At 37.6% G+C, this 22,219-nt stretch overlaps 1 protein-coding gene across 1 annotated transcript in view; it reads left to right on the top strand.

The window, feature by feature from the left end:
• Positions 1-22,219, top strand: part of LOC126761831 (zinc finger protein 1) — a 61,877-nt gene that overhangs the window by 15,811 nt on the left and 23,847 nt on the right. Inside the window, exons 2-3 of the mRNA XM_050478245.1 lie at positions 17,347-17,507; positions 17,671-18,693. Coding sequence (XP_050334202.1) covers positions 17,347-17,507; positions 17,671-18,693 — 1,184 coding nt within the window. The remainder of the gene's footprint in view (positions 1-17,346; positions 17,508-17,670; positions 18,694-22,219) is intronic.

Below are 22,219 nucleotides of genomic sequence, written 5' to 3'. Positions count from 1 at the left end.
TAGAGGTATGCAGTTGAATTTATTTAAAAAGCGCATTTTTTGGAAATTGCTCCGTTCGCTCAAAGGCAGAACAGAGCCATTTCATTTTACATACCAATTGCTTTTTTGGCATTGTTGTTCTTGTTTTCGCTTTTATTTGACGTGTTTTTCGGCACTCACTCAAAGCCGAAATCCTTTGTAGGTACACTGCTGTTGGCGGCTGCCGAAAAAATTTTACCCAAAGGGTATTTATAATTGCAGCCGAAACAGTTAAACACGCACACACACACATACATAAATGTGACTGCAGCAACACATTGCATATTCACGTGCATATCTACACATGTGTTGCAGCTGGGCGGCCCAAGTCCAAAATAGTGACTTTTTAACACTTAACAAATGTGGCGAAAATTGTTCGCTTTGCTTTTATTATGTTTTTTATTTATTTGTATTTGTTTGATTTGACTTATTTTGTTTGCTATTGAGCAAGTTTATTTTATTTGAATTCTTTCATTTCTGATTCTGCACATAATTTCCATTGAGCGCGGCGTTGCTTTTGCGCAAAGCCGAATTAACATGTAAACAATTTCCATTGCTCCCATACACACACAAACACGAACTCACTCGACCAGTGAAAAGGAGCAGACGCCGTGCCGTTGGCTGACTTTTTGCACACACTGTGTGTGGTTTGCTTGCCGGCGCACTTCGTTTGGCGCGTTTCGGCTCAATTGCAATAAATTTCTTGCGATTGCACTGTAATTGTGACTGAAAATGCCAAAATAAATACCGCTTTGCAACCGTTACTATTTGCCAAATAGAGTTTTTACACATTTAACACTATTGGAGTTTTTAACGAAGTTATTTCCCACTCACAAAAGCTTCTGGTTGAGCTTTCGTTTGTTTTTAGTTTTTAAAGGTATTTTCGCGGATATCTAATACATACATATACATATATGTATATATTTAGGAGATAGTAATTAAATTATTTATTAATAATTTTGAAGGTGTCAATGAAGTTGGGAGGAGTAGGATCCTTCGCAAGTGCGATATTTTTTCTGAATGTTTGTCCTATGAAATGTGTAGGTGTAGCAGCGTTGCAAGTAATACATTAAGAAGATAATTTAATTAACAATTAATAATAATTTCTTTTTTATTTTGTAATTTAAAATACCTTAATTACAAATAATTTTATAATTTTTAATCAAAGATTTCGGATTGAAAAACTTATTATTATTATAATTAATTAAGTAACTCAAAATAATTAAAAAAATGTGTTTTTGCATTTTGAATTATAATTAATTAAAAAAATTTGCATTTTTAATTATAATTAATTTAAAAAATTTTGCATTTTTAATTATAATTAATTTTTTTAATTAATTTAAAAAATGAGTTTTTGAATTTATAATTATAATTAATTTTTTTGTATTAATTTTTTAATAAATAAGCAAACTCAAAATAATTTATAAAAATGGATTTTTGGAATTTTTACTTATAATTATTTTTTTTAATTAATTATAATTAGAAGTGCAAAATTGCATTTTTTAAATTATTTTGAGTTTACTCACTTGTTTAAAAATTAATTATAATTAAAAATGCAAAAACACGTTTTTTAAACTATTTTTATTTTTTTTACTGTGTGATCCACATATTATTTTGGCTATCTTATGAAAATGAATTTTTTTTTTAATAAAATATCAATAGTTTAGTTCTTTTTGGCTTATTTTCATTAAATTACTCTTGATTATAGTTTCTTTCAATTAGAAATATGTAAAAATACAAAATACAAAACAAAAATTTATAAATTTTTAGTACTGATTTTAAAATTAAATTTTCGATTTTCGGATTAAAGAGTTTTATTTCCGATTTTTAAAATTTATTTTTTTTAATTGGCCATTTTTTGGTATTATAAATTATATGTATTTCCGTTTTTTAATTAAATAATAAATTTTTGGCATTATGAATTAAATTTTAAATGTTTATTCCACAATTTTTCAATTAAAAAATCTGCAAGCTTTGTAGGTACTATTGCTTATATGAAGTGCCTTAAAGCAACATTATGCATGTATTTGCATTTGTTTGCACCTCTACGCCTTCATTAGCCACAGCAGTCAATTTGAAAAAATCCTCTCACTTCAATAACTTTCTTACTGCCGATCGTGGTTGGCCATTACCTAGGCGCACACATTAACCGATTATCTCATTTTACATTTGTGCAACAATGCCACTTCAAACACAGAAATTACACTCCCACGAGCGTGCAAACACATGAGTCGCATATGTGCACACATACACGCAGAAACATGCATATCGTACATACATATGTGAGGCCACTAATGTGCGTAGGTATGATTTACCTAGCATTTGGACATTCCAATAGCACAATCATAGGTAGGAGGTAATTGAGGGTTTCCAAAGGCCCACATGTGAGTACACACAAACACACACACAGACGCATATGTCTTAAGTGTTGCTGCTGTTTTTATGAAGGCGAATGCCAATAAAAACAAATACTCGTACATTGTGGCAAATCGCAGTCAAAGCCGAGCATTAGTTGTGTATTTACTCATGCCTCGCTGCTGCCTACGCGCTATATTTAGAGACACAATAGCACCGCGTGAGATTACATACGCACACGAACTCACCTACAAATGTGCCTTTAAGTACGCATGTATTTATGTATGCGGCCCAACTGCTTGCCGTACATGGCGGCACTCAAGTGGCACCGCAATCCACCTTTACAATGGGCAACGGAAAGGTGACTTAGGTAAGCGATCGCTGTGCGCCGCTTGAGAAATCTTAAAGGCATCATTGAAAAGTCAATTATCGTCAGCGCACATGTACACACTTATATATGTATATACATATGTATGTATGGCTATGTACATAATTTCAAGCACATATGTGGAGAGCTATGCATATAAGTATTGTTCAACATTGTATTCCAATTTCACCACGCTGACACATATACAAACATCCTAGTATATTTGTTGCATGTACTTTGCCACCGCGCACAAACGCCTTTAGTTAGACACTAGCGCTCCTTGACGCAGTCCCCTTGACCGTGTTTTTCCGCTCGCTCACGCTGTTCAGCCGCAGTCATTCTGCAGTCTGTCCATTCCCTGCACATACACACACACATTCACACTTATATGTTGGTGCATGCATGCTTGAATTACATGCAACATATTTGCTCATTTACTTTAGGTAGCCACATTGCGTCCGCCAGCGGCTCCATTTTCAAAAGGTGCATCACGCAGTCAATCTGACGCTGGTGCTCAGCCGTTCGCTTGCTAAATATAGAAATCTGCATCCATGACGTTCTGCATGAAAAATGCACATTTCTGTGCCCTTTGTGGTGCAGCTGAGTGTCGGCGGCTGAGGCAGCGTCTCGAGCCGTACCAGTTGGCGCTGTTGCCGACCGTCTTGCTTTCCCATTGCAAGCGTGATTTTTTCATTACATTTTTGCATGTTTTTAGTCGCTTTCTTCTATTTAGTGCTCGGTTTAGTTGTTGCTCTTGTGAGCATGGCATTTACATGGTTCGGCGTTTTCTGCTTCATTTTTCGCCGTGACTTTGTGTGAACAGTTTTTCTGCGCCACCAGAAATGGCTGCATGCATTTTAATAGTCTCCGGGAGTTCTCTGCTAAATAAGGCGAATGGCGGCAAGAGCCGTGCGTGTGTGTGCGCGCTGCGTTTGGCCTGCATTCCAGCGTATTTGTGTCGCCGTAGTGAGATGTTAAGCACAGCATTACCGAAGGAAATCCGTAAAAGCGTTATGATAAATCATCCAAATCACCTTGAACAATAAATTCACGCTTCTTCGCTTCGTGCAACACATTTTACAACACAAGTCGCCACCGCTGCCGCTGCACCAACTTAAACTCATCAAAAATAAATTTCAATGTCACCTTTGGCAGAGTTGCCCATCAAAGAAAAAAAAAGCGTGAAACAACAACAATGACAATAAAAAAATCCATAAATATACTTTATTGTGTGCAACAATTAATTTTTGTTGCCTTTCACCTGTTCGACGGCGCATAATCGTAAATAATAACACGCTCTCGTTTATTTTATTTGAATTTATCATCGCCGCCCGATTTGACGTGCAGGCAAATATGAGTGAAACAGCCGCGCGTCACCGCCGCCAGCGCCATCACCCGCCCACCTACGCCACATCACATTTCTTCACGCACACCTTTATTGGCTCGTAAAAGCTATTATAATAAATTCGTTAAGAATTATAGCATGGCTTAAGTCTAACAATACAAAGTCTACGAGATATTCAGCATTTGCCTCAGTCGGCGAAAAACTCAAGGAATTAATGGGGGGGAAACATCACGTAATGAGGAGAAGCTCTCTTTTGTTAGAATTCGTAAAAAGCGAAATCAAAGCAAAAATTTAAGCAAACAAAATTTATGCATTCTCAAAAGACGCGCCAATTTATAAAGGCAACAACAACAATTTAACTAAATTATTGCGCTGAAATACGAGCAACGCTGCTGCCTGCTGCAATAACTATAAATATACATACAGTTTTCCCATGCCATCAACTAGTTGTCAAAGCAGAATGTGTGTGTGTGTTTGTATAGGCGAAAGATTCGCGTAGGCGCACAGTGTGTCGATTTAACAGCGATTGCTCAGAAATATTGTACATATTGCTAAATGTCATTTGGGAATTTCAAACAAAATCGATTTCTGTTTCGCATATACCATATATCGGATGTACATATATTTGAAGTTGATGCGGCAATAGTTTCGAAGATATGAGCATACATGTATCTCGAAATCCTATTTCCTGAGTCGCTCAAGAAAATTTGTTCGAAACGCCAAGAGTGACACGTTTCAAATTTTCTCACGTTCTTCATAGATATGTACATATATTTGTCAGGTAATAATCGAAGGAATGTAATTTTTTATAATTATTTCGACTTTTAAGCCACTCTGTTTAAGATTTTTCGACGAATACGACTTCATTCTGGGAAGTCGTTATTTTGTCAAACATAAAAATTTTGACTAGTATCATTTATTTTAGGCGTATTTTAAATAAAAAAAAAAAAATTATAAATTTTGAATTTTTTTAATTTAATCAGTTTTGAAATTCTATTTTTTATTTAATTATTTTCGAAACTATTTTTTTTATTTTATAAATTTTTTTAATTTTAAAAGTTTTGAATTTCTAATATAAATTTTTGCATTTTTTTTATTTATAAATTTTTTAAACTATTTTGTGTATTTTTTTTTTCGAAATAATTTTTTTTTAAACTTTTTTATTTTTTTTTTTTTAATTTCATAAATTTAAAATTTTTTTCACTTTTTATAATTTTCCTAAATGATATAACAAATATGCAAACAGAACATTTCGTTGTATCAAATTCCTCAACATTTTGCGCTTACCGACCCACTGTGCTCACCTTATTTCGTCGCCGACAGTGTCGCTTTCATCTTCGCAGCACACATTTTGTTTTTGTATTTAAGTACTAATGCTTTTCAAAATATCAATTCGCACCTTATTGGTGAATTATGTGCGACAATTTCCGACAACGCTAATGCCCCAACGCGTGAACTAAAAAACAGCGAAACAACACCAGCGACAACAACAACTAAGGAAGCTCCAAATGGTTTGATGTCTTATGGCACCTTCCCATTAGAAGCGCGTGAACGTGCAATATCATGTTCTAATACTGCTCACTACCCAGCAACGTGCCGCATGCACTTACAAACCTGTACAGGCGCGTTGTTTATTTTGATTGAGCCCCCTTGCCGCTGGTGGCGTTCTCACACCCGCCGCCCAGATGTGCGCACGCCGTCATTTATCCCACTGGAAGTTATTGTGCATATTGAGCTGAGCGCTTGTTTATCTACACATGTTTGTTGTTTGTTGTTGGTGCTTTTGTAGTAATAAAAGCGTAGGCCTACCTAGCAATTCGCATTTTTCTCACAGGTATTGCAATTTCCGCTTTGTTTATGGCCCCGAGCGTATAAATAATAAACAAATAAACACAAAGGTGGAGCTCAATGAATTATGCGCCAATAAATCAAACCACTGCACCGTTCACACACACACACACACGCACCCATCAATGAATATATGTATATATGTGTGTGTGTGCTTAAAGCGCCCGGCAATCAGTTGTAATAATTCAAGCGTTGCTGCTGTTCCATTAGTTTTTAACAAATTACGCCTTTCAAATGCATATTCTGAAAATGCATTGCTGCTTTCCGCACACACACACATACACATATATGCGACGGCGCGCACTTTGTTTATTTGCTTTTATTTGTGTAATTTTTGCAAATGTACTCTTTGCGCAAAACTACTAATAGTTTCGCATGAATTTGCTTCCCTCGTTTGTTGTTTTTGTTGTTGTCGGTGTTGTGAGCTGTGTTGGCTTTGCTGCTGCTTTGGCGGCGTGCGCCACTTTTCATTTCTGCACCAAATGCGAGCGATCGCGCGAATGCAACGAAAAAAGGCATAATCATTATTATTTGATTATTTATGCAAATGCTTTAATTTTCAATAGTAATGTCGGTAATTAAGTCCTTTAATTTATGGCTTAATTTCACATGCACTTGAATATTGATGCAAATGCGTTTTTGTGCTGCCATTTAATGTGTTTCGCCAGTAATTGTGTTTGTTATATGGTCTTATGTTGTTGCTGTTGTTGTAATTGCAGTTAATGTACACAATATTCGCTTTTTGACTAAAGTACTTAGCAGGTGAATAAATATCATTCGAACATTACTTTGTAATAATTGAGTATTTGTAATTGATTACCGCGGTGCTGTTATATAAATATTTAGGAAAATTAAATATTTGTGAGAATGGAAATAAATTTAATTTTTCTTATTTGTTTTTGTAATTATGGATAATGATGAGGTAAGTTTTACAACTTCCGATAATTTGGATTATCTCCAGCCAGACTGAGCGCCATGAAAAAAATAAATAAATAAATAATTAAAAATGTAATCATTATATAAAATAATTTTATACTGCAATTAATTAGTTCAATTAGTAATATTAAAAATTCGGATTAGAGCAAAAGGGAATCGATACAGAGTGACACAGTGATTTTTTTTATTTTATTATTATTTTTTTATTTTATTATTTTTTTAAATTAATTTTATTTTTATAAAATGGAATTATATTACAAGTTTTTTATTTTATTTTTTTATTGTTCTTTTTTTAATTTTTTTTTATTTTTATTTTATTTCTTATTTTTTATATATTATTATTTTTCATTATTTATTTATTTTTTTTTTTATAAAATGGACTTAAAATAAAGAAAGGAAGAGAGCGCTTCTCTGCTTAGTCATCTTTGAATCTTATGATTTTCTTTTTCTAAGCATTTCGCTTAAGTCCCCATAATTTATGGCATCCATCAAAGGCAATTTGAGCGTTATTGAGCAAGCACATGAGACCTGACTCACGAAAACAGCGAATCAAGGAAATCAATTTATGCGCTTACCGCTGAATGGAGAATGCCACACTCAAATTTACACACACACGTTAATGTTGTCACATGATGATCATGTGATAATAACATTTTTGCACGTCGTGCAGTCACTTACGGAAGTGGCAAAATGTAGTGACAGTTAATACAGGGTGACACCGAACGCACTAAATTCCATTAAAATTTGCATAATTTTTTTCCACTGGGAAGTTGGACTTGTGGACTTTCCTAGTCATCTCGCTGAACTCACCTATGTGCCATGATTATTGCTGTTGTGCAACACGTGTCGCCTGACGGCTGCGGTCAGTAGACCACATCGAAGCAATGTGTGCGGTGCTTTTAATTGCATAATCAGGTTAATTGCTGCCGGCACATTGCGCTTTATGACATTTTCTCGTACGCTATAAACAATTTTCTTCAATCAAATGAAAACACACGCGTAAATAAATTCGTATACAACTACATACAAACAAATATTGAAACACTTAGAATTATTGTACATACATACATATGTTCATATATACAAATATACATATGTAGGCAATGCATGTAGCACATATGTATGTATGTGTGTATGTAGATCCCCAACTAGCACTTTGGCTGGCATTCTTCAAAGGCGAACTGAAAGTGGCTTTGTATTGATATGCCTATAAAGTGCCGTTATAATAATATCCGACACACGCACACGTTTTTCTCGTGTCATCAAAACGCTTTAATGAATATTTCATTTGATGATTTACCTATTTTGCCGTTTGCAGCCCTGTCTCCGTCCACCACGCTCCCGCTTCGGCGCAACAAGTGTGGTGACTTCTGCTTTTTATTAATTTTTTTCATCAATTCACATACAAGCGTACATTCCGGTGTAGTTTGTTGTTTTTTAGTTAACCGTTCATTTTTTCCTTAATTTGTAGCGCCGAAGTGTAAGTGTGTCAGCCGTTCATTTAGCTCAATCAATTTGAAATAAAAAGTGTTGTTGCCTAAATGAAAAAGTTATATAACTATTAAACGATCATTTTGTTTGTGTAATTTGTTGTTGCATCAAATTTACAACTATACATATGTAGTTACATACAAACATACAGTCAAATCAGCTAATAAAAGTGTAATTTACAGTTAAAGGAAGAGAGAAATAAAATTTCGGAAAAAATACTTATTAAGAAAATAATAAAAAAATAAAAGTGTGATAATAGTTTGTTAAACAATTTATAAAAACAAAATTTTAATAAAATATTACAATTGATATTGTCAAACGCCCCTTAATTCACCGCTTGCAGACGCGCTTGAATACCTCTCAGCCCTCTATTTGTTTTTGGTGTGAAGTTTCTTCAAATTCCTCGCATTCACACATACTAATTTTGGTTGATACATACATATCAATTGAGTATGATTGATAAGTCTTGGAATATTTGGACGTACATAATTGAAATTTATGATCCAATGAAAAATGCACAAATGTACTTATGTATGTACAAGTTTGTATGCTCTTGTGACCGCAGAATACCGAAGTTTGCTGAAGAGTACCAATTCTAACGAAGTGTGCCATAGATATTTGCAATCAAAAATTTTGCACTCTCGTGATTAAAGCAGTTTTATACTTATACTTATATCGTCTAAAATGTTTTAAAAGCCATCAGGCTTTCATCTCCGTAAGCTCACTAAGGAGAATTCTGTTCTAACATTTGGTTTGGTTGGAGTTTATATACAAATACATCTTTTGAAAACCAAAGCAGCTATTAGATTTAAGTTGAGAAGTTAATTAGACAGTGTATGAAAATTTTTATGGTCCTTTGCGCGTTAGCCACGGCGAATACCGCATTCGATGGAACGATGAGCTGTACGAGATATACGACGACATCGACATAGTTCAGCGAATTAAAAGACAGCGGCTACGCTGGCTAGGTCATGTTGTCTGGATGGACGAAAACACTCCAGCTCTGAAAATATTCGACGCAGTACCCGCCGGGGGAAGCAGAGGAAGAGGAAGACCTCCACTCCGTTGGAAGGACCAAGTGGAGAAGGACCTGGCTTCGCTTGGAATATCCAATTGGCGCCACGTAGCGAGAAGAAGAAACGACTGGCGCGCTGTTGTTAACTCGGCTATAATCGCTTAAGCGGTTTCTACGCCAATTAAGAAGAATAAGTATGAAAATTTTATAGAAGAAGAAGCTGTATAAAATAATCACTACTTAACCTTTAGTTTGTGTTTGTTCGGGTTTCCTCGGATAAAAAACAGTCTTTGTCAACAATTGTTTTTCATATAAAAAATAAAATATTTTATGAGAATTTTTTATTATTACAAACATACACTACTAACAAAGAAATTCTGAAATTTTTGAAAAATATATATTTTAAACCCGGCCATTTCCGTTGACCACTCGGAAAAAAGCTGCGCCCACGTTGGCAAGATAACTCCTTACAAGATCATCTAAAGTGAAAAAATACGTGTTTTAGTTAAACCTAAACTTAAAATTTGGATAAAGAAAAAAAACTGAAAAATGGATTTTTGGCAGACATTCTTAAAAAAATTAAAATTTCGCGACATTTTTTTTTTCAAATAGTTGTAATCGAAAAAAGTCCGTTGTCAAAATCTTTAAGAATTGTATCCCAAAGACCTGTGTAAAATTTCATGAAGATCTCAGTTCTCGAGAAATCTTGCCAACAGACTTCAAAACCTCAGATTCAAGAAAAACACATTTAAAGACAGTGCACTTAGCCTAGCTAGCGCTCGAGCGCACAAGTTCTCAAGGCTGTATCTCCGAAACTATTACTCGGATCAACTTGAAAACGTAGAAAAATATTCTAAAGGTTTAATAAGACAATAAAAAAATCGATTTTTTGAAACCCGTAAACCCATGTAAACCCTTTAAAAAACACCCAAAAATCACCTTTTTTAGGCGATCACACTAGGTATGCCCCTTAAAATAATTTCATTAATCTTCCCATTCATTAAAATGACCATTGAATTCGTTCCAATTATTTTTGGAAATTTTCTCAGCCATTAAAGCTAACACAGTTATTTGTTATTTATTAGTTTGGGACTTCGTTGTGCTAGTTTTTCGTTTACAAACTACACTTTCTTCGCACCAATTATATTCACGTCAAACTCAATTATCGTTTTTGTCATTTTCATTCGGTGAAAAACCGCAAATACAAAAACAAAACCAACAAAGCCAAAACATATTTAAGCTTTTAATGTTTTTCTGCTACTTGTACAACAACAGCAATAAATGAGCGCAGCAAAAACAAAATCAGGACAGAAACAACTTGTTTATTTAAAAGTTCGCTCGCTTTTTAATTGTTTAAACATATATTTTATACTTTTATGCCTGTCCATTGTTTAATAATTTTATTTCGCTCATAATTTTCCTAAATACCGTTGCTTGTCGAACATGGCCGCAAGAGATTTGGCGGCGGACGTGCGCTAAACCTACCAGGCGGGCAACGCATGTTCTCCTCCACACGTTTCACTTGTCCGCTACGCCCACTGTACGTGCATGTCGTTGTTTGTTGGTGTTGCTTTCAGCGCCCATTGCTTCACAGCTCATTGCTGAAGTCGTTTTTCTCCGTGTGGTCAATAAACTGGCACCTTTACGAGCGCTTTTTATGTTAACCCGCACCAATAAAATATATGGCAAACAAGCGGAATGTGGCCGGAACGTGGAATTGGAACTGCTGCGAGTTCGTATGTGCCGGCCGAGCGGATTTGCCTAAGCTATATCCACAAAAAAACTGGAAGTAAATAAGAAACTATGACAATTGAAGATACAGAACATTTGCAACGTCAGCGTCAAATTATAACGGCATAAAAACGCCGCATGAAACGAAACAAAACAATGAGATTAACCGCTGACAAGACCGTGCAGCAGCCAAATTGGCTTAACCATCCGCACTCCTCGCATTCTTGCCCAACTTTATGCTTGTCGTAAGAGGCGACTAATATCCTAGCCACCAGTTCAGAGCAGTATGGAAGCTCAACTGGTAGTAGCTTCGGCTACGAGGTCTGACCGGAGACTTAATTCTGGTACCACGGGGAGCAGTAGCCCTTGGAAGTAACTCCAATATGCTCATTGGGTTTGGCCCTTTGTGGAGATTCGTGGTGGTTGTGGTTAAAACCCAAATGCGGGAAGAACTGATCTTGGAGTTGCATTGCAACCGGGTGCCGGACCCAAAGCACGGCAGAGGTTTTAGATGGGCCTCGAACCCGACCAAGGTGGTTAGTGTGTCCATGCCACTCTGGCAATTGGTACTGAAAATGCTTAGCGTTCTCAGGGCGCTGATCAACGCATTATTTTGATCCGCTGTGAAGTAAGGCTGTCGTCAGCAGGTACCCACGTTAAACACACCGGATGTTGTGACGGTGGCCGGACGAGAAAATTAATATACGCTTTTCTTCTGTTTGATTTTCCCGATTTTATGAGCGTTTGCAACGGACCATTTCGGCGTAATTGCTTAGATAACGGTATTAGATACCGCCTCCACAAGTCTGGCTGTGCATTTTGGCTCAGTCGGCGCGATGTCGGTGATTTACAGGCACATTCGCCAGTTTTACTACTTTACCCACTTGACGCTAGTAAATTAGCGGCCACGCCAAAGTTCGGTCATCTCATAATAATATTAATTTATTTACTTCACACTTAGAATTTGACAAATTGCAGTAGCATTTTATTGGCATTTAAAAATGTTATGATCCTCTATGCAGTAAAATCCACACACGACGACGAGGTTAATAAAAAATACAAAAGAAAATTGGAAAATAATGTATTTTAAAAGCGCTCGAAGGTGAGCGAGCAGCATTTCGCAAGCGTTACCAAGCAAAAATCGTGTGTCAACACAACAGGTGCGTTGACGCGCCAAGCTGTTCGACGTGCGGCGCTTTCGTCATTTTTAACTAAATTTTGGAGACATCATTTTTATTTTCTCCGTCGCTGGCGAAATGTTTAAAATTAGCGATTTCCTGCATAGCTCGCCATTGCTTAGCACATACCTGTTGCAAAGACGGTAATTTTTAAGTGTCAGCACCTAAATTGTGTGAGCATTTTTTAATGACAGCAGCCTGTCAAATGGATGGCATGTCTTTTTTTTGCCAACGCCGTTGATTTTGACACAAAGTTGGCTAAAAATTTGGTTTCAATTTCACAAATTCCCGCAATTAGCTAAGGAAAATTATACCACGTGCAAGCTTTGAGTTTTCAAGGTCGTCTCTTGACAAATAGCGTGTCAACGAAGTCCTCGTTTAAATATGACAGATTTATTTTGGAAATTGAAAATCGTAAAATGTTTAAGAAACATGTTATATTTGACATACATTATACATGTATGTTTGTTTGTAGGAATTTGAAATATTCTGGATAATACCCTACACGAACTATCTTCAGGAAACTCACAAAAATTTATTATCGGCAACCATATAATAAGTACATGTACATATGTATGAGCATGTAAATTATCAGTGTGACGAGCTAAGTCGATTTAGCTCCTAAACATTAAGTTTGCCACGATGTTTGTAACACCCAATAGCATCAACTTGACGAGCAGATATGCGAACTTGTCTCTCAGTTTTTGAGATATCGCTCTGAATTTTGCACGCGCCCTTTTCTCCCCAAGAAACAGATCATTTGTAGGAACGGAAGATATCAGGCGACTATATCGTATAACTGCCATACAAACTGAACGTTCAAAATCAAGTTCTTGTATGGAAACTTTTTTCTATGACAAGGTATCTTCAAGAAATTTGGCACAGATAATTGTCCAAGGCCCAGCTACAATCGTCGAAGAAATTGTTCAGATCGGATCACTATGTCATATACATAGCTGCCATACAAACTGAACGTTAAAAATCAAAATCAAGGCTTTGTATACCCTTTTATGCAACTGTAAAGGGTATTATGGCGTCGATGTAACCGAAGTTAACGTTTCGTCTTGTTTATTTATTAATTATTTTAAATTAAATTCTATATATTTTCATTATATGAAACTATGTATTTCGCTGTATTTTTCCACAGTAAACTACAAACGCGTATATGTATGTTTGTATGTACATACTATGTCTGTACATAAATAAATATGTAATTGCACAAATTCCATCATTTCGTAAAGAAAGTGAAAATAATTTCTTCCCTGTGGTACAACGAACTCTTGATGACGCCAAGCGCTCACACACTCACACATACAAACGCATTCCTGCATGTTGCCACAACAAACAGTTGCATTCATTCACTCAACGTTCAAAGCTTAAACGGCTGCTCCAATCATAAATACAATAACAATGACAACAACAACAGCAACAACAATGTGCGCACAATTGCCACAGCCATAATAACGATTGTAATTGTAAACGTTGCACTTCAAATGCAATCAACGACCCAGCAGCAATCGCAACAACAACAACGAATAGAAAAATGAAAACGAGAACAACAAAAAAGCGCTGTATAGTAAACTGCCCAAGCTTGGGATAGCGCTACAGCAACAGCATTGCGGTTATCACGGTTGCATGGAAGATGAAGAAGAAAGCGCCGACAACAAGCACACACACAAATGCACGGCATGACAACAATAGCAATAATACTGACACGCAATTAACAACACAAGCTCCCAAAAGGTATCAACATGTTTTTTGCCTCAACATTGTTGATTGCTGAAGATTTTGATTTCTTATTTTTTGATTATTGCTGCTGTCATGACAATATTCCACACACACACATGTACAAGTGTCAAATCTGTCGTTGAACAGCGTTGTCTGTGACTATTGCAACAACAGCAACAACACTAATAAATAAATGCCTCTACTATGAATTATGTGCTTGTGTGTATGTTTGTTGTTGTTGTGGCCAGCAGTCATCAGCCTCCGCTACGCACGTTGATCAATAAATTGTGGCTGCGGTTGTTGTTGCTGCCTGTCTGCCAGCCTGCCTACGGTTAATTGAGGTAAATTAAGGTAAACTATCAAATGACAATAGCAACAACTAACAAAAACACACACGAGTGGGAATGGAACATTTTACGAAGCCTTGCAACAGACATGTGGCACAATGGTGTGTGTCTGTGTATTTGCATGAGGCACCGCAAGCTACAAGAAAGCACGCAAATTGCTTGTGTCACTTGGGAGAGTGGCAATTGCTTGAAGAAACGCATTTGTTAGTGTCTCGGCAGTCAACAAAAAAAACACACGCAGACACGTAGCAGCGAGGACACAATTGCCCTCCATCGCACTTTTAATAAAACTTTAACGAAATTAATTTCTTTTAATAGCCACAAAGCAGCGCCTTAATGAGATCGAAGTGATAAGAGCTCGTAAAAAATAACAGAAGCTGTACAAATATTACTCTCGCAGCTGCATTGCGTGAAGCGCAATTGCTAGTTGCAACAGAATTCCGCTCAGCATTACCTACTTGGCGGCGACACTACAGCTCGTTACGTGAAGTATTCACTTTAATTGAAATTAATGCAGCATACCTACTCGGCAGCACACGCACACACAAACAGAAATGCCGCAAGTTGCTCCGCTTGAATACTCGCGCTTTATTCGTGGGATTCAAGCTCCATTTCTAGCGCTGGAAACTCCATTTTGTGCACCATTTTGACTTTTACTACTTTTTACGGATATCTTGCTCTCCGTTTTATTTGTTGTCGTTGTTGTTTTTGTTGTTGGTGCCACTTTAACCAGTTAACCGTCATTGTGTGGCGTTTCGCTGCTGGTTTCTTTGTGCTCACTCACTCACTCACACCTATACCAGTGCAATTGGTCACGCACACATCAACCATTGCTCTGCATCTCTCTCTCACTCGCCCCAGCCCCAAAGCCGCGCTGCTCTGCTCTTTAACAATTCGCTTACCTACGCTCAAGCAAACAACAAAAGGTACACTGACTCACTGTGATTTGTTGCCTTCTGTTCGCCGCTCAACAGTCTTGGAAAATAATGTAAAAAATTTACAGAATTTAGCTTATTTGCCTAGAAGGCGATGCTTTTATTGTATTTCATATTTCTTCATATCAGGCAACATAGTTGAATATTTTTTGTTTTTAAATTGAATACTTTTGAAAAGATTTGTTTTTTTTTTTGAGAACGCAGCCCCAATTGGTAGAAACAGTAACGACAATTCTCGCTTGAAAATTTTAACTTTAGCTTTGTACCTAAAACTGAATATTCCAACACCGTTTCCCGGCGCTTAATACCTGAACATGAATATTCCACAACCTGCTCTTGTCGCTGTTACTAGCATTGCCTTTCAAAGCCACACTATTGCTATTATTACTTTTTATAGTTGAATTTTTTCCTCTCTTAATTTCGCCCTGTTCGAAGACGAGTTCTCAGCTCACGTTTGCTTTGGCATCAACCAAGAATTTCTTGCCTTTAAGTACTTTGTCTGTCTATCGTACTGTCTTGTCTGATTGCTGGTGGTTGTTATTCACATGATTGTTGTTGTTTGTGTATAGCTAGAGACCTGGAGCGGAGACCTAACGATGAGATCATCATCATGCTTATGTACCAGGGTAAAAAACAAGTGATATGTGTACCTTTCATATATACATACATATATTGCCTGTCAGAAACACACTAATACACAAGTGTTAATATATGTATGTAGATATGTATGTATGCATGTATTTGGGCGTGTTTATGTATGGACGCTCATATAATGGCTTGCTGGGCTATATAATTATAGTTTCGTGCAACAGTTGGGTTATAGGCACACAACTAATATATACACACATATGTACCTACATGTGTGCACGAAGATTCACTTGGAATAATCCAAGCATGAAATACAGAAAGAGTTGATCTCGCAGCCATCCCTGACTTTTGTGCGCATAAAACTGATAAGTTTTCGCTTGAAGCGAAGTGCAAAGTGCGCTGCCACCGCTGATTGTTGTTGCGCTAAGAATGCGCACATTTATGTAACACACATGTGAGGGTATATATTCTTGACTTTTGCTTCATTTTCATGGAAAAATTGCGAAGAATCAAATAAAAGCGATAAAAACAAAGGTCAAATTCTGTGGTTTGCAAGAATCTTTAAACGCGAACTTGCTTATTTATAAACTTAGTTTCTTCCATAATCCGCAAGCAGTTAGGTAAAACCGCTGAAATTCCAATTAAACGTCTCCACGCACACACTCACACATTTTTATTCTAAAAGCCAACAACTTTTTAACTCGTTGCCAAGCGTTTGTGTGGCATTCTCGTTTCAACGTTCGCTCTCCGGCTCAATCTCATTGGCCGCTTATCTGCTGGTACAAACCCGCCACACCACACACTCATGCACCGGTACATTCGACGAGTGTCGGCTACAAATTCGTTTAATGACTTATCGCTTGAAAAATATCTTTTACACTTAATTTGCTTTTATTAATTATTTTTTCGTTTAGCGTTGAAGTTTTTGTAGTTGTTTCCAAGTCGCACAGACCTTCACAGTTCATTCGCGAGTTTTTTGTTTACCACATTTTTTTATGTTACTCACTTCTCTTGGTTCGCTAACGGTCGCTTAATTGGTGGTGGCACAAAATGAGGTACGAGCTCACCAAACAACCGCACGAAGAAGGTAAACGAAACAAAAACACGATACACGGGAATTAAAATGGCGTTCGGCTGAATTTTTGGTGTTGTGAGCTTAGCTTGAATGCCTTGAATAAGTTCTTTGCGTGGAATTCTTTTTATTAATATGTATATGGTATACATATGTACATATGTATGCACATATATGGAGGTAAATTTCTAAAGAATGAGTCAATGCTGATTATTTATAAAAGCTACAAAATACATATAAAAATATAAATTCCTATTAAATAAAAATATGAAAATACCGAAAATATTTTTTAATTACTAATAACTTTAACCTTAGCGATTTTTAATTTAACTTCTTATAGTTCTCTCATTTCTTTATATTTCTATATTAAATGATCTCTTTCTTCATTGCAGTTCCCTCATTGGCATCCAGTTTACACCATCCACACCACCAAAACAGTTCGAAGAGCAGCAGTAACGCTGAGGAGGAGAACACCTCCATGCCGGGTCCGATTTCACCACACACAGATTTTATGGTGAAATGCCCGCAATGCCCCAAGCGACTAGGGTTTCAGGTAAGTAATTTCATCGAAAAGAACTTTAGCAATTTTAGGAAAAACAAAATATCAAAAGCGGCTAAATTAAAGAATATACGGAAGTTATTCTGAAATTCTTAAATTTATATGTATATTATTCCACCAACTAATTAGCGCCTTCAATATCTTCCCTTACTTGCAGTCTTTGAGCGAACACATCGCCTGCGAACATCCACATGAGACACTTAATTCAGAACATGTTCCATCCAGTCTTGCCTACCACCACCGCAATCACCACCATCAGCTACACAACCACCAACAGCACCTTCACCAACTCCAACAATCTTACGCACAAGATAGCATCGTCGATATTGACGACGACCACGAGGATAACGACGACAACAGCAGTAATAGCAATAGCAACAGCAGCAATATAAAGTTTACAAATTCGCCAAACCAATATAGTAATAACAACAACGATAGCAATATTAAAAATAATAACAATAGTATTACAAATATTGAATACGAGCGTCGTTCACCGGCAACACCGGGCGCTACCAACCACAATTCCACCAACACCGCGCTCAACAACTCCAACTCACCCGATACCAAGCCAAGCAAACAGCAACAGCAAACAAATATGATACCAAATGTCACGCCCACCGTCTCGCCCACACCACCGAACGATCTCAGCGCTGCCACATCGCCATTCGCCGCAGCTGCGGCCGCGGCGGCAGCAGCAGCAGCCGCTGCACAACACCAACTACCGCCTTTACCGCCACATCTCACACATCCACATGGCATGCATCCTCATCTGCCAGCTGCGGCGCAACTAATGGCTGCCATGGCCGCGATGCAAGCGCAGCAGCAGCAAAACGGTGCGAACAACGGCTTGCATAACGGCGGTATGGGAGCTGGTGGAGGTGGCGTCGGTGTGGCCTCCAATCCAACTGCACACACCTCACCCACCAGCCAGTTGCTGGCCTTGGCCAACAACGGACATCATGCGGCCGCGCATGCGCTGGCGGGCAGCCACAATGGCGGTGGTGCCGGCAGCGTCTACGACATGGACGCGGCGCGCTCAACCTCAAGCCCCGGTTCGATCGGCGGCAGCGAACCTGCCTACCACTGCGTACAATGCCCAGCGACATTCCAGACGCGCGAACAGCTGGAGAAGCACGAGGTGCTGCATTCGCCCAGTGCGCAGACGCAAACGTCAAACCAAGTGAGTACAAACAAATTTAATATATGTATGTATGTAAATCAGTAAGACTTGAACTTTCAAAGCCGCCATTTTAACTTTGTTTTGGCGTCGAAGCAATGTTTGTATGTATATATGTGAACCTAACAAGTGAAACAAAGAAGCTCCTTTGTCTCACAAGCAATCATTGCTACCTAACTAATGAGTAACGGGAAGAAGAATACATAGTATGTATGTATATAATATATGTATGTGTAAGATACTTCCAAGTAAACCTTAACAACGTAGGCATAAATTGCCACTTGAAGAAGGCATAAAAAGTCAAATGTGAAAGAATGATTTTGATTGAAGTTCTGCTTGATGGCGAAGTAAGATACCATGCGGCACAGTTGGTGGCGATGAAGGCAAGCAGAATACAGTAAAACATCTTAGAAGGAACTGTCTTTGAGAATAATATTATATATCTATACATATATGTAGCTATATGTATAGATATATGTACCTATGTATATGTTTAGATAAATTTTATATAATATGTATATACATATGTATGCATGTATGTATGTATGTACTTGATAACAGAAAAATATTCTAAAAATTATATTTTGAAATATTGAAAACATATTCTTCTTTTAAACTTAAAAGATAAGGACTTCAATATCTTTAACCTAAAAAAACGAAAAAAACCATCTCGTGAGATTACAACACCGTTCGAGTGAATGATCTTACATATCCATGCAAACCCTTCACTCCTACTATATACACATATACATATGTATATATGTACATCAGTACGAAGTCTAAAAGATAGGCGTAAACAAATACGCAATAGAAAATAATATATAACGAAAATAAAAAACAGTAAAATACTAAAATACGAACCGACTCCGCTTTCTACACACACCAATGCACGCTGAATAAATATGTGTGCGCACAACGATGCTTGTTAGTTGGTACCTACCGTCAGGTCACCATTTCGCCAGCACCGTACAAAGTCTAAAGCGGTGATTGGAGCTGTGCGCCTCATTTTTTAGTTGTAGTTGTGGTTGGAAACTGCGTACGAGTATCATACCGCGAGTAATCTCCACTTGTTCCGCTCGCTACTTCGAGCCTATCAGCAATTGTCTTACCGTCGGTTGCCTGCTGGCTGGCCGCACTAGTTGTGCTCAGAGCAGCCTATTGTTATTGTAGATATTGTAGTTGTTTTTTTACTTCTTATCTAACACTCAGACACAGTCATAACTCTCGATTGTTTATTGTGCGATACAATGCGTAGCAATAGTTGGCGATAAGCGCACGGCAGCGGCAAGGGAAATTATGAAATATAAGTCGCTTGTTTAGTGGAGGGCATCACACACACACATGCACACAAACTCGTTTTATGTATGGCCGACGATAAGGCATGAAATGGCTGTTTTTCAACATAATGATAAGCGAATTAATGAAAAAACATACACGAAAGATACGCCCACTGCGGCTGGCCGTAAAAGTGAGCAGCAAAGTGGAAAAACAAATATCCGAAGCACAGATACGAGTATGTACTCCGCGAAGACATGCACATGTACGCACCTAACAATCGCCCCTGTGCTGTGCTGCTGATAAGTAAGGTGGCACAGGCGTTTTCCCTGCGAGGTTGATGCTGCGGCTCTTATCATAAACTGGGAACTTTTCTACGAACTAAGCCTACTTGGCCTCGAGTTATTGCGTTGTACCTCCACTCACAGACATTATTATCGCCTGCTATGATCATAAATTATGATTTGATGTTTTGGCTTCGCAAGTTTTTTCTTTTAATAAAACCTGTCTAAAAGTGCTGTAAGCAGTAAAAAAAAGCATATAAAGTTGGGAAAAATGCACATGTGTGCTGTCTGTGGCATGTGTGAGGCGCAACCCACACAGTACACCCTCGCAAAAGCGCCAGCAACGCCTGTCGCTCGCACTACAACCCTCGCGAAATTGGTCATTTTTTCTCATTACGCCACGCCGGGTGCTCGGCAGAGCTTGAGGTGAGCATTTGCTAAACAAACTAATATGCAGTTCCATGCGAAAAGGCAGCGAACACGCCCGAGCGCAACGACCGTATCTTTAATAACCGTTTTTTGTCTGTGATTTCTACCTTCAGCTGTTTATACGAATTCGTTTTTTCATTTCTCATATAAACAGTATTTTTTCTACGCTTCTTTTTTGGCGATCCATCTCTTTGGGCACACCCCACTCCCTGGAGCATACTCGCACATTTGACGTTTGACCAATAACGTCATCTGTAACGGCATTCGGACGGACATACATATTTGCAGTTATGCTGTACTGCTGGCGGGATAGTGCGCCCGAAAGCAAACTAATATGCCGTGCGCATAAGCGTGAAAAATGCTCATATTGCTTTAAGTATCCTCCTCATGCTGCACACACGCACACACATATACAATTGCATGTTGCTTGTTTTTGTTTTCGGCATTTTTATTTGCACGAAACCTAATACCTTTCGCTGCTAAGCTGAGTTCTGCTGCATATTGCGGTCATTCATAAACACCTCCGGTGCTGCCACACACACATAAATAAAAATATAAAAAAACATAAATGTATGATTACCATATTTTTTCATTGGCAAACGAATTTTTTTATCTTTACCGTTATTCTAATAAGTCAGTTGTGTGTTTGTGAAAACTAATATCGCAACAGTCGCCAGCAACTTTCGTTCCTCAGCCACAGCTGTGTGCATATCCCTCAAACATTGCACCACTCACTCGCCCGCCCCTTTGGTCTTAACCCCTTAAGCGTTAACTAAACTCTTAAAAAAACTTAAAATGAATGGCAAAAGTACACATTTTAGAATGAAAACAAAAAAGAATCTTCAAACCTTTTGCCGGAAGTGTGGCATCTCGAAATTTGTTATGCATGAAACTTGTTTGAAGTGTTCATAAAAAAGTTTTTGCATGACTACCTTCTGAAAGTGTGCGTTATATGCTCTTTATGCGCTGTACAACTACGCGTTGTTACTTTTACAGTTATGTTGCACTTTGGAAACATTGCGCAAATCGGCAGCTTAGCTTTAAAGATAGTGGCTGGCGGCAAAAGCAGTTGAATGGAAATAGATTTTGCACGAAAATGAAATCTCAGAAAAATGTTGAAATTCATATTCTCTTCTTTAATGGCGTAGACGGCTATAGTAAATTCGTAATAACTGTAAATATCTTCCTACCTCTTTTTCGCACATAAATTTGCAACAATTTTAATTTTCGCTTTAATTGCGCTTGCTGCTGTTTATTTGCTACGAGTAATCACAAAAGCGCTGCAAATGAGCGCGACTAAAGTTTTCATTTGCTTTAACTTACGCTTTCTCTCCTGCTTGTTTCGCGTCATCTTCAGCTTCATGTATAATATGTATGTATGAATATTATTTAAAATAAATTGCTATTAATTTCTTACACTCGTAAACGCGAATTGTTAAAAAACAACGCGAGCAGCAATGGCAATTGCACAGACACATGTGACCTTTTGACTGCCAGCCCTGACTAGAGCTGATGCTCGGTGCTCTGCGGAGTTGATGGTC

The sequence above is a fragment of the Bactrocera neohumeralis genome, chromosome 2, assembly GCF_024586455.1.
Source record: "Bactrocera neohumeralis isolate Rockhampton chromosome 2, APGP_CSIRO_Bneo_wtdbg2-racon-allhic-juicebox.fasta_v2, whole genome shotgun sequence".
Classification (NCBI taxonomy): Eukaryota; Metazoa; Arthropoda; class Insecta; order Diptera; family Tephritidae; genus Bactrocera; species Bactrocera neohumeralis.
Note: the sequence above shows the minus strand (reverse complement) of the source record. Positions and strands in the feature narration are given on the sequence as shown.